The sequence below is a fragment of the Epinephelus fuscoguttatus genome, linkage group LG4 (genome assembly GCF_011397635.1).
Source record: "Epinephelus fuscoguttatus linkage group LG4, E.fuscoguttatus.final_Chr_v1".
NCBI lineage: Eukaryota > Metazoa > Chordata > Actinopteri > Perciformes > Serranidae > Epinephelus > Epinephelus fuscoguttatus.
This window is the reverse complement of record NC_064755.1, coordinates 43,936,180-43,952,504: the sequence shown is the minus strand read 5'-3', so window position 1 is coordinate 43,952,504 and position 16,325 is coordinate 43,936,180. Positions and strand designations below refer to the sequence as shown.

The 16,325-nt window shown below is 40.4% G+C and overlaps 1 protein-coding gene and 1 long non-coding RNA gene across 2 annotated transcripts in view; both read left to right on the top strand.

Annotated features, from left to right (window-relative positions):
- The first annotated feature begins 13 nt into the window (after positions 1-13).
- LOC125887033 (uncharacterized) lies at positions 14-3,833 on the top strand. The gene is made up of 3 exons (XR_007449117.1): positions 14-159; positions 353-488; positions 599-3,833. It is a non-coding gene; the product is annotated as an uncharacterized LOC125887033 (long non-coding RNA).
- Positions 3,834-8,967: 5,134 nt separating this feature from the next.
- LOC125887266 (ceramide kinase-like) overlaps positions 8,968-16,325 on the top strand; it is a 29,637-nt gene continuing 22,279 nt past the window's right edge. The window contains exon 1 of the mRNA XM_049573959.1: positions 8,968-9,312. Coding sequence (XP_049429916.1) covers positions 9,177-9,312 — 136 coding nt within the window. The 5' untranslated portion in view covers positions 8,968-9,176. The remainder of the gene's footprint in view (positions 9,313-16,325) is intronic.

Sequence of the window (16,325 nt, the reverse complement as noted above, 5' to 3'; positions counted from 1 at the left end):
TCACTTTCACTTCAGGTCATGTGACTGTCAAGCTCTCCTCTTTCACTGTTGCTCCACCTCTCAGTGGGCCGTCACCAAGAGGGAGAGGTGGAGGAAGTATTCAGATCCTTTACTGAAGTCAAAGTACTAATAGCACACTGTGACAATACTCCACTACAGGTAAAATCCTCTCTTCAAATCCTTCCCTCAGTAAAAGTTTGATCAGGAACATTTATTAGAAGTATGTGTAAAATGACTGATAGTGCAGTAAAGTGTTCCCTGCTGTCAGTGTTTTATTCTATCTGATGTTTTTGGATTAATATTCCTGCTGCATTAATGTGTATGTGTCATTTTACTGCTGTACATGTTTCAGGTTGAGCTCATTTGAACTCCTTTATATCCTGTTGGGGAGTTTAATCTACAGCAATGCATCATGGTCTATAAGATCATCATATGTCTGTAGCGTGGCTGTCCTGTGAGAACCACGTATCTCTAAAGAGTTTTCTGAGGTGATTTATTAAGTTTAAAGAATAAATTAGTAAAGACAGAGGAAAAGTTCATCACAGAGTTTTTATGTGTTAAAGACTTGATTTTAAAGTTTGACCCTGTGGCCTCTCAGTTTTAGGTCACACAGCCCGCAGGTTGTCCTCTCTTCCCCCGAGAGGTGGAGAGCAGAGATGGATGAGTCCGACAGGAAGCTCCTCTCCAGCCCGTGATGGATGCTGCTGCCTCCGACGCTCAGGCCGCGGTGAGGGAACACGGCGGCTCCATGATGAGGAGGAGGAGGGTGTAGGTCAGGGTTATATATAGAAAACAGATGATGAGGTCTTTGCTCCGCCCTCTCCGTGATGCATGATGACAGCCTCTCCAGCTGTGTCCACTCAGGTGATGTCATCTAAAATGGACGATGGGCGAAGCGGCAGAGCAGCTGTCCCAGCACAGCACCGCACGCACCAGTAAACTCACCACAGCTGGAAGACGAGACCAGACAGGTCAGACTGAAGGTCAAAGGTCAGAATACATTAATGGAGAGCAGGGGATGTGTTCACGGAACATTTCAAAGCTAAAATAAAAGCTCTTAAGAGTTATTCACAAAACATTTTAGTGCTTAAAGAAACTCTAAAGTCCAGAGAACGAAAAACAGACTATTCAGCTTCAGCATCCATCAGAGATTCAACAAAAATGCAGAGACACAGAGAGTCTCCTTAGAGTCAGGAGCCGGTTTTCTCATGTATGTATGACACTTAAGGCTTAATTTCTCCTTAGCTGAGGTCCTTACTTAAGAGCATTGTGCAGAGTCCCATAGACAGTTCCCTTAGTTTAGGTAAAAAATCATTAAGACGTTTACTGCATTGAGAGATTTTACAGCCAGCAGATTCCACAGTTTCCGTGGTAACTGTTTGTTTGTTTGCACTCACACTTTTGATACCTTAGTCTTTTGTGCAATGGTTTCACTAATTTTAAGGGATTCCTTAAGTATGAGATCAAGAAAGGAGAAAATCTTACCCTAAAGACTTGAAGATCATCCGGAGGAGAAGATGTGTTTTGTGCGGCTGGGACCGGTTGTACAAAACACCTTAGGTTTTCGCCCACTTAAGGCTTAATTTCTCCTCAGCTGAGGGACTCACACAGTCGCACAGAATCCCTTCAAAGTTTTCCTTAGTTATGGAAAACCGTTAGCTCATTTACTGCATTGAAAGAGATGGCCGATAGTTAGAGAGTGAAAAAATGGCAGAAGAAAAGAAGACAAGAAAACCAAACTGGTCAGAGGAGGAAATGATTCAACACAAACAAACTACAAACTACAAAGTAATTTTGATCCCCAAACACCAGAAAACAAAAAACAATTACAGGAAGAAACTGATCCTTTGCTAAGTCCCACCCCCGGATGCAGACTGGCCAATCATAACATAGCATCAGGGTGGCTTGAACGTTTTTTGACTTCCCCCTGAGATCCCTGTCCGTCCAGCGACAGAGGTGCTGGCAGCAGCACGGGGGTGAAGCCAAACCCCGCTCATCTGCACACACTGTGATGCCACACAGCTGGTTCAATATCAGCACAGTTTCCCTTTATATTCATTGTCTTGTGTGGCGATCAGCAGTGATGTGGTGGTTCACTTTTACACTGTGATCTGTAGCCTATAGTTCGGCTTTAGCTTCTAACTATCTTTGTCTTTTTAACCTGTTGTTGCTGCTGAGTCAGTTTGACATCCTGGATATATCCTTCAAACACAGACTGTAGACCCCTCTGTCTGCTTCTCTCTGGGGTCACTGTTTCGTTTTCCCAAATATATGATCATAATATTTCTTCAGGGAGTGCAGTTAGTCACAGTGTGGGCTCCACGCTTACTCTGACAGCTTGTTGGACCATCACAAAGGGGCGGGGCTTAGTGAACATTAATTCAGTCAAATCTTAAATCTAAAATAAATCCATTGGACTCACCTGGTCGCAGAGCACTCCTCTGCAGGTGTTTTTTGTTGTTGTTGTTTTGTTTTGTTTTCATTTACCACCATAAAATTGGTCATGTTGCAGTTAAGATAGACTCAGAGGGACCTTAAGGTTTTTTTGTTGTTGTTTGTTTTTTACCTGGTTGTGGTTGCTAAGGTCTTTTGTGCAGCGGTCAAGGGATTCCTTAAGTATAAGACCAAGACAAGGAGAAAATCATAAACACTTCAAATCTTAACTTAAGGTGTTTTGTGGGCCTCAGATTTTATTTAAGAAAACCTTAACTAGGACCTTAAGGAAAATCTTGCAACCTACCCCAGAGGTTTAATCTCTTTCAGACCGTTTCAATAATCTGTTGCAGACGCCAAAAAAACCCATCAATAAATAATCAGCAATAAGTTTAAAATAAAAAATGATCCCGCTGTCTTTGTGCTGCGTTCAATGTTTCCCCACCCACGGGAGTTGTGAGTACTCTGCTTTGAAACACACAAACATTAATTAAATGTAGCACGAGTGAAAACTAAGATGAACCCAGCAGACTGAGTTTGTAACGTCACTGCAACAAGTAGTTCAACTGTTGTGCAGGTAAAGTCAGGAATTTAAAATCAGTCTGATTTTACTGAGCAGCTGAAGGTTTGAGTTGAGATTTTATCAGCTCAAATTAATCTCCTATCAAAGAAAAATGACTGAACCTGAAACACAATAAGCCTCTCATAGACACCTGACTCCACTCACACTGAGGGAAAGAGCAGTGAGTGCAGCAGCAGCGCCCCCTGCTGACTCTGAATGAAGCAGCACAGCCTGGAACAAGACATCTTCTCTATCAGGGAGACGCTCTGGAAAATGTCTAAATAATATTCAGATGTCTTTGAAAACGTGGAGTTTGTCTTGTGTGATCTCTGCATCTGAGAAGTTCCCACTGATTACCCACAAAAAGTTACATAAATGTTTTGTTTCTATCAAATAAAAACAAATAAATGAAAATCTATAAAATTTGTTTTTCAAGAAATTAAGTTAAATGAAGTATATTTATTTGTTGAGCACCATCACAGTCCTGGTTGCCAAACTGACTCTGACCCCCTGTGTGTTGTTTTTTTATGTGTGTGGTTTTATTTTGCAGGTATCAGTTTTCTGCGTTTTGGTTGTCAGTAATAAGTGATGAGCCTGTTTTAATGGATGATTAAAATGAACCTTGTGCTTTACAAAGACAGGTTAAATACAATTTAACCAAATAATCAAATAAAAGCAGATTTTATATTCACATAATTAATCATCACTTTAACTCAGCTGTGAAGCCTCTTATAAGCTTCACCTTAACTTCACACTATTTGTATTTAAACAGTGACATCCATGTAAATATGTTTAAAATACACTTTACAGAAATGTGACTATATCCTTGAAATGTGATCATCAGTTCTGTTATTAAGAATAAGTTTGAGGTACTTGCACTTTACTTTAGTATTTCCATTTATGCTACTTGATACGTCTACTTCACGACATCTCAGAGTGAAATTAAATAATAATACCTGACATGATGTAGGACAGAACCTAGTGTTAAAGATTAAACCTATTTGTCTTGTGACCGCTCATCCTCTGACTCCTTGTTGTATTTCAGATGTCTGTTAGCTGTTAGCAGCTCCACCAAAGACACATTCCTCCTCCAAACTTCTCAGATGGTTTTAAAGGTCTAGCGTGAAAGATTTTGGAGGATATATTGGCAGAAAGATAATGAGTCAGTTTTCTTTAGTGTATAATCACCTGAAAATAAAAATCGTTGTGTTTTCATTGCCTTACAATGAGATATTTATACCTACATAGGAGGCAGGTCTTTGTCTGCAGAGATCACCATGTTGCACCGCCATGTTTCTACAGTAGCCCTGAGGAGACAAACCAAACACTGGCTCTAGATGGGATATTTGTGTTCTTGCATCAGCCACCATAGTCGGCAGCCCCTCTGCAATGAGCAGCATCACAAAAACACTGATTTTTAACTTGAAATTAATTTATTCAGTGTTTTCACTGGTTTAAATCACCTGGAGTCTCATTTGTAAACATTGTGTATGCACAAAACGTGGCCTGGATGAGCCACTTCCCGTTGGAGACTGGAAAATAGCGACACAGATGGTGAGGTGGAAGACTGATTGTAGAAACTGTCAAGTATTTTTGGCTTTTGTCCGTACGTACATTTTTAGTGTGGATCTGACGCATTGTTTTATATATATTTATAGACCCCAGGTGTTTTTGTTTTGGAGAGGGAGATACCTCTGCCGATAATTCAGCTTCTGGTAAAAACCACGTCAAGATCTTCAGGGGATAGTTATGATTTTTTGAAGTGGGGTTGTATGAGGTATCAGTATAACATACAGTAAATGTCAGTCGGTACGGCCCCAGGTTGGAGAAGCAGGCTGGAGTCTGAGCCAGACATTAAGCAATGTACTGCTGTGGATGGGTCAGCAATAAAACTAATTTTAAACACCTAGAAAAAGTCCCACTGACAACAATCACCGTCAGTTTAAGTGTACACTATATTGAGGGTATTGTTACCACCGTATCCATTCTGTCAGACAGCAATTACCAACTGAAAACTGAAGCCATTATACTGCTTTCATCAAAGCCAGACTCCATTGAGAAGAACGGTGATTTAACATTGCTGAACACAGGAGCTGCTGGTCTACTGCTGCCTCGCTCAGTTGTTTATTTTATTATGTGACTTTGGCGTTTAAAAGACTTGATTCAGATTTACCAAAGTCACAAAACAACATAATTGATGGAAGCAGCAGTAGACCAGCAGCTCCTGTGTTCAGTGAGCAAAAATTACTGTTTTTCTCAGTCTGGTGGTTTTGATTGAGCATAGATGTGAAACTGTAGCTGCTAACGGCTTTCCTGTCTGAATGGCCTGTCCACTGTAGGTAAGACACTGACTATGGATGAGTACCTCATACAGCATGCTGAAGGAATTCGAACTAGGAGTTTCATCTGGTTGCAGTCTGCAGTCCTCACCACTAGATGCCACTATATCTACACAGTGTTTCCTTAAAATAAAACCTTGAGGCCTAAAACAGAAAAAAGATCCATTTTTTCCCAAAAAGGAAAATGATATAGCAAGTATATATCAGTAACTATTACTCTACACAGAGAGTAATACTTTAAGTAACAAACTACTCTCAAATGAAGGTAACTAGTAACACGTAATATGTGATATTTTGAGAGTAACTTGCTCAACACCGCTGATGTAGTTAGGCCGTCCCACTCAAGGCCCACTTACTCTGTCTCTCTGGAGCTTTTAGCTGTATATGAGTTTGTTCAGTTGTTGTCAGAGGCGTTAATACAGACAGTGCAGGCTGTGTGTTTGCCCTGGGGCCCATGATGTGGGGGGGCCATAGAGAGAGTGGGCCCTCCAACAGTAGCCCTTTTTAGACAGGAATTGTGCGAATTTGCAGGAAAGCCCAATCAGTCTTTTTTTCAGTATTGGCAGTATAAAAACAAAATCGGGGAGTGCAGCAAAATGCCGCCTACCTACTTTTGTTTATACAGAATGCGCCTTTTTCGGGGCAATGGGGGGCGTGAGCAAGTAACAAAACGTGTAGCTCAGCGTGTGATGTAAACACGTCCCCGTCATCTGACGGTTAATGGCCTCTTCGTTTGTGAGGACAAGGAGGGCGCACAATTCCTTGTCTCCCCAGTTGCTCATCTTTACAGTGTCTGTCAGGTTTGTGTTTCTCTCTTGCTACTAGCTGCTCGCTAATTCCTGCTTTCAGCTGTTTCCTGTTTATCCACCGCCAATGGGTCGCACGTGTGGCGTCATAAACAGCTCCTCCCACAAGTCTTCAACAGCCCCTCCCACAAGTCTTCAACAGCCCCTCCCACAAGTCTTCAACAGCCCCTCCCATGGCAGAAGGTCGCCTCAATCTGTTTAAACTAAAAAGGTTCCACCAATATGACTACCCTACGAAGTGTAACACTGGGCGCCTCGGATCAACTCGCCAATCCGGCTCTGTGTGTCTAAACGCGGCTCATAACTTGCCGGCAAAACGGCTCAACATTGGCGGAAAATCTGGCAGTGTAAAGGGGCTAATGTGTTGGCCGCAGATTGGGCCCTGATGAGTGACTGCCACCTTGAAAATGTGTCTGTGTTCAAAGAAGAGCTCTCATTAAATTAAAAACATTAGCTATATATGCCCTTGAAAAAGGAAAACCCATCTCCATCATGTTTATTTTTACTTTTTTTGTACACCAGTCAACAGCTTCTATAACAAAATGATATGCTTATTCTGTAACTGTCAAAATAAATAAATAAAAAATAAATCAACTGTGACTAGCGTGCACTAGGGCTCATCGTACCTCCCTAACCTGGTTGTCGGAAGATGTTTAAACTTTCCGTTATTATCAGTGATGCAGGAAGAATTCAGATCCTTAAAGTAAAAGTACTAAGACCATGATGTAATATACTCAGTTACAAGTAAAAGTCCTGCGTTGAAAAAAATGTTACTGAAGTTAAAGTCAGTAGCCTATAATCGGGAAAATGTACTAAAAATAGAAAATGTCTCCCGTGACTGTTTTACTAAAATATTATGTAGATTCTTGTTATTCCTTCATTAAAAGCATTATTTAACTGTTGTTGGTTAAAGTGGAGCTGATGTTGAGCTTTGCTGAAAATGGCTTTTAAAAACATGTTTTTGGGGACGTGATGACGTAATGACGTGACTGACGACAGACGCATCAGATTTTTGATGCTTTCATGTGCTGTGTGAAATGTTGGAATTATGAGACTTTTAACAGCAACACAAACAACCAGTCAGTGAGAACTGGAATAAATCAGATCATTTTAAAAGATTATACATCAGTTTGATTAATTGATATTTAAGTATTGTGAGCTCCTCCTTCATTTTTGGTTATTTTGCCTTTCACTTGATGTGCAACTTGATCTTGTACTTTGTTTTATACTTTTGGACATATTTGTCTTTATAGAAGTTTAGAAGTTTTGACACCCAAAAATATTGATTTTAAACAAGTAATTCAATCTCAGCTTCATCTGTAGATGTGACTGTGATCATCCTTTTCATGATGTCCATTTGAGTTATGCATTCATTGTAAATATTTTGGCACTTTCATCCCAACGTTTGCCCCATTTAATATTTATTTATTGGTTTATCTAGTGTATTCTTACTTTTTATTCTTTAAGAATATGTATGTCTGTGAAAGCTGTCTATTTTGTTCTACCTTTATTTTCAGTTCCCCAAAATCTTAAACTTGGTTTTACACATATTTAATGTTAATTTATTCTGACAAACCTCGTATTTTATTTTCAATATTTTCAGTGAATTCGTTCTGAGAAGTTTTTGTATATTTGGTTTATTTATGTGCACAAAAAGGGCAGTAAGAGCTAATAAAGGGCTTAAACATTGTGCAGGAAAGGTTAGGAGCCAAAAACAGCTCATGAAGATACCTCTTAAATTTAAAAGCAATAATATTACTAAAAAATAAAAAGACAAAAACAGATTGCAGAACTGATCATAATTGTTTTATGTAATTTAACAAAATAGAGCTGACAGCAGGTTTTACAGGTTTGTGCACTTGAGCAGTTAATAATGTTAAAAATGTAGTCAAAATAAATTAAATATATTTCACGCAGAATTTTAATGTGTTGAGGTCAGACTTTATTTAATTTTTTTATGTGAGTGTCTAATTTTATCTTAATACAGTTATTAATGTCACACAAACAGGCTTGAATAACAAATTTATGGACAAGATGTCTGTTCTATTATTTTTTTTTCATTTCCCCAAAATTAAATTCAATTCAATTTTATTTATAAAGCCCAATATCACATATCACATTTTGAGAGGGCTTTACAGCATACGACATCCCTCTGTCCTTTGGACCCTCACAGCAGATAATGAAAAACTCCCCAAAAAAGTGGTTAATACTGTCGCCTCACAGCAAGAGGGTTACTGATTTGAACCCTGGAGTGGGGGAGCCTGTCTGTGTGGAGTTTGCATGTTCTCCCTGTGTCAGCGTGGGTTTCCTCCAGGTGCTCCGGCTTCCTCCCACAGTCCAAAGACATGCAGGTTAATTGATAACTCTAAATTGTCCGTAGGTGTGAATGTGAGCGTGAATGGTTGTCTGTCTCTATGTGTCAGCCCTGTGATAGTCTGGTGACCCCTGTGACCCCCAACAGGATAAGTGGTTAGCCTACTGAAAATGAACATGTAAGGTATATCTTCTTCTGTTTAAATCTGTATACAATTCCCTTAAACCTAAATAATCTCCTTCCAGTGCTTGAGAAATGATTTGAAATGCCTCTTCCCCCTCATAAATAACTAACAGTCCTGAATACTGAAAAGCTTCCTAGCAAAAAAATAAAATAGATAAATAAATAAACAACTTTTTAGATATGGATTCAATTTATATTTTAATCTGAGCGTGTATTTTTCTGTTAATAAAGTCCATGATGTCACAAACAGATAACGAAAACTTTAGGATGGTCAGAGTTTTCTGGCAGCACCTGAACGCACCACTAGACTCCTCCTACTTCCGGTAAGAAACCGCTATCTGTCAGAAAAAACATCCCGAGCTGAAATCCGCTACACGGACACACTTCTCCCGACACCACCGCGGTCTGGTTGTTATTTTACGGGGTTTGTAGCCTCTCCGGACACACAGAGAGAACATGCCCGCACTGAGGTAACCGTCCCCGGGCTGCTGCTGCCTCCTCAGCCGGCTGAAGGACAGGAGCAGGACGGACAGACCCAGATGGAGAGGCCGGGCAGGCTGCTGCTGCTGTCCGAGCTCCGCGTCAGAAACGCGGCGTACGACGTGAGCCTGAGCCGGTCCCTGCTCACCTGGAAGAGACGGATCTCCAGCCCGGTGTACCACCCGTTCAGACCCAGTAAGACCCGGATAGATAATAAGTCTGTTTATGTCCATGTGTCTCTGAGTTACCTCTCTGTCTGTCGGCCCTAAACACACCGCGACATCCTGTGTGATAAACAAAGGACAGACAGAGGACATGTTGGACACAGTGTCCGGACATGCACACAACACACTCGTTAATGGACTTAAGAGACATGAAGCAGTCCGGGCTGTAACAATGAGTGAGACATGATATATCCGGTTACACAACACACATCATCGAGTCTGACACACGATACATGGAGGTCACAGGAAGGCTGCAGGCAGGGGGGGGGGGAACAGCACGAACCAAACCTCATGCATTTTTTACAGGATTTTAAAGTCAGGCTCGTGGAGAAACAGAGGAGCCTAAATATGTTCGAGGCACTAAACCATGTTATTTCACAGTTCTCAGGGCAGATGTGGAAGCAGAACTGTAGCTCAGTAGTTGAGGTACTTGTACTTCACTTGAGTTCTATGTTACTTTACACTTCTAGGTTACTACAGGTCAGAGGCAAGTAATGTACTTACTACTGCAGAACATCTGTCTGACAGCTGGAGCTCACTTTGCAGATTCAGACTGTTAAAGCTCCAGTTTGTAGGGTTTAGGGTGACATACTGGCAGCAATGGAATATAATATTATAAGTATGGTTTCTTGAGTCGCTGTGTTCTCGTTACCTTAGATTGAGCAGTTTATATCTACATAGGAAGCGAGTCCTCATCTACGGACTCTGCCATGTTTCTACAGTAGCCCAGAATGGACAAACCAAACTTTGGTTTTTGTGTCAGCCTTTCAAGCTAATTTTCATAGTGGCCAAACGGTTAAACAACTCCTGAGTCCATCACATGATGCCTTGGGGCTAGGGGAGGGTGATATGGTCCTTACATAATTACACTATATTTCAGGGTATTTTTGGAATAAAAATATTCGTGACGATATGACAAATTAGTAAAACTAAAAATCAGTGATCTAGTTTTACAGTTTGCTTCAAATATTCAGTAAAACTAAATAAAAATAATCTCTCATTTCTTTAGTTTGTGAACAACAACAGTAACTCAGAGTGAGATTCAGATTCTGTTACAATATTAATAGTTAAACTAAATAAATTCTGCCACTAATTACACATTTAAAGAGCTCCCAGATACAAAAAATGTCCCCTGGGATCTCTATATATAAATCAACAGCTGATTTCCTTCTTTTAGTAAAATCCTAAATGACTGAGTTGTTTTTTTCCCACCTGGACCTTTATGCTCTGCCATTTCTCCTCTAATCATCAGCTGTAACCTGTGACAGGCTGATATGATACCACAACTATCACACACTCACATATATGGAGTTTATTCACGTAGGTTTACATCACCAGAGGTTTATGACAGAATCAGAGAGGAGAGGGAGAGACGCTGTGCTGCTGCCAGAGGAGCCGCTGAATGAGTTCCCTCTGAGCGCTAAGAGAAGGAAAACATTCAGGACGCCACGGTTTATTCCACACTACTGAAGCTGCTCCTCTTTTTGGATCCACCGCACAGCCGGTAATAGTTTCGCTTTTAGTCATTCTTGTTGTAGCCGTGGGTAACAGTATGACGTCAATATGTGAACAAGTATCACAATATGAATCATACTGGTATTAAAGTGAACAAGATAAGATGGCACACCCCCACCTGGGGCTCAAGAAGACTATTTTCTGTTGACTAACATTGCGAAAGAGACGCCTGTAGATCAGTGGATGATTTTTTGAGTTTCACAGTTCGTGATGACTCGTTTCACCAGCAGGTTTAAATCCATTCTGTCTGAAAACATCTGGAAAGTCTAGAAGAGCCGCAAGATTCAGTTATTTTATTTCCATTCACGTTAGCAGAGAGCTCAACTGGAAATGGCTGGCTGCACTGGCGGCAGTCTCATAGTGTACTGCTCCTTTTACTTAAAGGCTGTGACTGCTCTGTTTGCTTTCTCCATCATAATAATCTCTGCAGTGAGTCGATGAGTGAAATATCAGTGGGTTTGGTTTCAGGACGTGAGGAGTTTATCTTCAGGAGCTCTGCAGTGAACGCTGAATGTTCCCTCCTGTTTGTTCTTTAAGGACGCTCACTGTGATAACTGTCACCGAACTCTGTGTTTCCTCGAAGATTCAGCTTCCTGAGAGTGTTTAGGTTCACAGTGGGTTTTCAAGGTGCAGATAAAGGTCCATTAATCTGTGGAGCTTGTGATGAAAGAAGTGCTTTGAGGGTATTTGGTAAAATATTGATTAGATCTAACTTTATCGTCATTGCACAAAGTTCAGGTCAGAGACAACAAATGCAGTTCAGCATCTAACCAGAGGTGCAAAAAGCAGTGAAGTGCAGAGTAATAAACAGAATAAACATGTGTAGAACTAGAAAGGAGAGCGCAGACCAGTCTTCGATGACATGCAGATCTGCACAACTACTGCATGACTGGATATGTAACGAGTGCTCACGCTTTTTGTAAGAAGTTTAAGCAGCTACACGTGAAGGCCACCCCAGAGGATAACTGATAGCCCTGAATGTGGACTGTGATGTGGAGTAATCGTATTTCTATGATCAGCTGCTGAACTTTGCCGCCGTCATCTGGGCCCAGTTGTTAAAAAAGAAATTAAATCTGGATTAGAATGATCCAGATTTGTAAATCCCACGTTTTGCTGTCCAGGATCAGATAATTCATTTCACCTTTCTGCCGGTTTTTCAAAGCAACTCTGGACTGAATCATTCTGATCCAGATCATGTAGTTACTCCACAGGCTAGTTAATAACATGTCGGGCAGGAAATCCAAAGTGTGGGATCATTTTGAGAAGGTGAAGGACGAACCCAAGGTGATATGTAAACTCATCTTCATTGGTCGACTACAAACATGACGTATCATGTGAAACATGGAAGTAGCTACATGCCCATTAGCCCACAGCGTCATTAACAGGCGGCTCGCTCAGTGTGTGACGTGCACTTGGAGATAAAATATAGGCCTATATTAATGAAGGTTCATTAGTACGGTTTGTATTTCTCTGTAATGTAGCACAGTGTTAACAATGTTACTGATACTATTCTTTCTCACACCTTCAACTCAAACCACCAAAATATATGATTTATTCATATCAGAAACATGCAGGAGACTAGTCCACTGATGTATCAGTACATGACAGTGGAATTAATATAAGGACAAAGTGTATGAAGATTAAAAAATGGATAAATAAAAATGAAAAGAATACTATTAGTAATAATAATAATAGTAATAATAACAATATTCTTTATCAATAGTGCACTTTTAAAAACCTCCAAGTGTAAATGTCTCATCTTTAGACTCTGTGTTCGTCCAGGTGTGTCCTTAGAGTCAGACAGGTGAGCTGCGTTCATGAACCTGACAGTTTGAATATTCAAAGCAGCAGATCAGAGGCTGTCTCAACATGCACTGTGACTGCAGCTGAGGCAGCCTGCAGTCAGATTTATTTACACTGCTGGAGGTTTCTGAAGGTAAAGATTAGCCTGACCTTTGAAGAAACAACAGCATTTCAAGCTCTGTGACTTTCTTTTAACTGAGAAGCATTCTGGGAGTTGTAGTTGACTTCTCATCCTCAGTATTTATGTCCACAGGCGTGTAGCTTTTAATTTAATTTCTTTTCTTTCTTGAGAAATCAGTTGTTTTTCTGACACAGCTGTTCATCTTTAGTGAACCGGCAGCGTTTCCTGTCTGTTAAAAAGTGTCAGCGCCCTCACATTATCTCTGTCACGGGTTTCTCTCGGGTGATCACAGTCCAGCTGTTTGTGTTGTCATGGTATCGACAAACAGCCGCTGAGAAAGGAAGCAGTGTGTTTGTGTCGTGATTGTGTTTCAGGTGTCAGTCTTTAATGTCTGACCTGCTTCCTGTCTGCTGCTGCTGCTGATAATAAAATGTTAGTTTAAGAGCACATATGAAGAAGACAAACAGTATAACATTAATTACATAGTGTCTGTATGTTAGTAAACCAGTGTGGCAGTATTATATTGACATTTACTTCCTGTTTGCTGCTCACACACATGAAATGGGGTATAATGAGTATATCAAACAGCTGTTTTAAACTGTTCAAATGTCATCACATCGAATAAGATCAAGAAAAAAGACACCAATAAAACAAAGAATGATAATTATATTTTAAAGTGCAACTTTCAGATACTCTGTTTCAACTAATTGAAATATACTTAAGTGCAGTATTGCAGTCTTTTGCTATGTGTTTATTGCTTAAAGGTTAAGTGCGTAAGATTTAGGGGGATTTAGTGGCACCTAGTGGTGAGGATTGCAGATTGCAACCAACTGAATCTTCTCGTAGTTAGAATTCCTTTGGTGTTCATTGATCAGGAGGTTTTAATTGGCAGCCATCAGTGTTTTTCTGATGCTGGTTGGCACGTCAGAGACGGGTTGCTAGCTTAGCACCTGCTGTGTGCTCACTTATTTTCTGATCCAGACACTGAGAAGGTTTTCAGCCGGAGCCAAATTATCTGCAGAGGTCTCTTCTGCCAAAACAAACCAGGTGATTTTAAACCGGTAAAAACACTGAATGAAGTAGTTTTATGTTATAAATCGGCGTTATGTTGGAGACACACAAGATAGGCACGACCTTTTTAAACCGTGCCACTGCCCTCGTGCTAACATCCTGTATGTTGGCATAGATACAGCCAATAGACGGCGCTAGAGGGTGGAGTCAAAAGTTTCAGACAACAACAAACGAGGCAACGATGGAGGAGGTTGTGATATTGTATCTTTAAAAGGAGGCAGCGTTATAGATGGCGGTTGTCTGTGAGGCCATTAAACACATCCCCAATATGTGGATGGAGAATTCTTTTCACTGTATTTCTAATTTGTTGTGTTACGCCATTATTTAAATTCTTTAAAATTCTCCCATGGTCATATCTCGCTTAAATGGTGCCACACTGACTATTTACATTGTAGATTCTCACTGAAGGCATCAAAACTATGAATGAACACATGTGGAGTTATCTACTTAACAAAAAAAGGTGAAATAACTGAAAACATGTTTTATATTCTAGTTTCTTCAAAATAGCCACCCTTTGCTCTGATTACTGCTTTGCACACTCTTGGCATTCTCTCCATGAGCTTCAAGAGGTAGTCACCTGAAATGGTTTCCACTTCACAGGTGTGCCTTATCAGGGTTAATTAGTGGAATTTCTTGCTTTATCAATGGGGTTGGGACCATTAGCTCCTGCAGATGCTGTTAATATCACTGTGTGAGAGCCCTATTGGACAAATTAGTAGGTGGATTATTATCACAGAGGGGCCGCAATCAGCTAACTGAAAAACTCCAATGTGGCTATCATTACTTTAAGAAATGAAGGTCAGTCAGTAGGTATATACAGCTCAAAACTTCTAAATGTGTAACAATAACACATCAAGCGCATTTTGTGCACACATGAGGACCGACCCAGGAAAGGAAGACAAAGAGTCACCTCTGCTTCTGATGATAAGTTCATCCGAGTCACCAGCCTCAGAAATCGCAAGTTAACAGCAGCTCAGATCAGAGACCAGATGAATGCCACACAAACCTGTTTTTACACTCTATTTTAGTTATTAAACTAAGAACATTTTAATGCCTTCTGTTAGTGTCGGGGCTCCACGCGGTGGAGGACCACCACTGTTCGCTCTCTACACTAAAACACTGAGGTGGAGGGAATGGACATTAGACCTCTGATCTGTGGAGTGTTTGGTCTGTGAGTCCAAATTTGAGATCTTTGGTTCCAACTACGTGTCTTTGTGAGGAGATTTAGGTGAACGATGCAGTGGGCCACCTCCACCTGCCCGGGTACAGGTTTAGTTATTGTGGTGCTGCTGTTTAAAAACATGTTTCTGTGTTTGATGGCTGAACTATGACTCAACCTGCAGTTATGTTCCAAAATGCTGAAAGTAAATCAGGCATCTTTAATATTTATCATCTTGCAGCGAAACTGGCTGCATTCCCATCTGAATTGTTAGTTGTTAGATCATTTATTTTTCAACAGGACAATGACCCCAAACACATTTTGGCTGTGTAACTATTTGACCAAGAGGAGAGTGATGGTCAGCTTTGTTGCTGTTTTCCATCAACATCCAGCAGAAACATGCTTCTTCCCAATGGAGATGGTTAGTGGGGTGAGCTGGCTGAGTAGTTTGAAGGCAAAGGGCCAACAACTGCTAAACACCTCTGGGAACTCCTTCAAGACTGTTGGAAAACCATTTCAGGTGACTATCAAATGTTCTTTGAAGAATAGGGGTTTTTTTTGTAAGAGTGAGATGTTCAGACGGATGTTGAACTCATGTTTGCGTGGTAAACCTGCAGCTGGAGTCAAGACGTTGTTAGCCTAGCTTAGTTATTTCACCTGTTTTTTGTTAAGTACATAACTCCACATGTCTGCCATTCATAGATGGTTTTAATCTGTCATAAAACAAACTACACAATAACACAGCTACATATTAACCAATAAAACACACAACACAGGTTCAATTGAGAAGGTGTGTCCAAACTTTTGGTCTGTACTGTACTCACAGGATTAAATCATTTAAATTCTTTAAATTCTCCATGTCATATCTCTTTAAATGGTGCCACACTGGTTTCCCCTGACAGTCTGTGTTTGAATGTTCTTACATATTTTATTATCAAATCTATTAATGATGATAGCAGTCTGAATAGAGAAATAAACTAGGGATGCAGGATAATATTGGTACGTCATCAGTATTGACCAATAATGAAATATTAGAATCAGCCAACATGCTTTTTAGGCGTGTCCTCAGAGGTAGAGCACTCGAGACCACTCTGAAGATCGGTGGTTATTAAAGCAGTCTGCAGCTGTAATATTTAGGCTGATGTTTATGAGAATTAAAAGCCTGTAAAAGTAATAATGTCGATCTTCCTTTAAGTAACCTGGTGAATACATTTTTAAAACCATGATACCTTTTTCTTGCTCACAAAGTGTATTTATTAAAGACATAAATCAAAGAAAGATCAGTGTGACTATCTAGACCTGCCCCCTGTGTAGG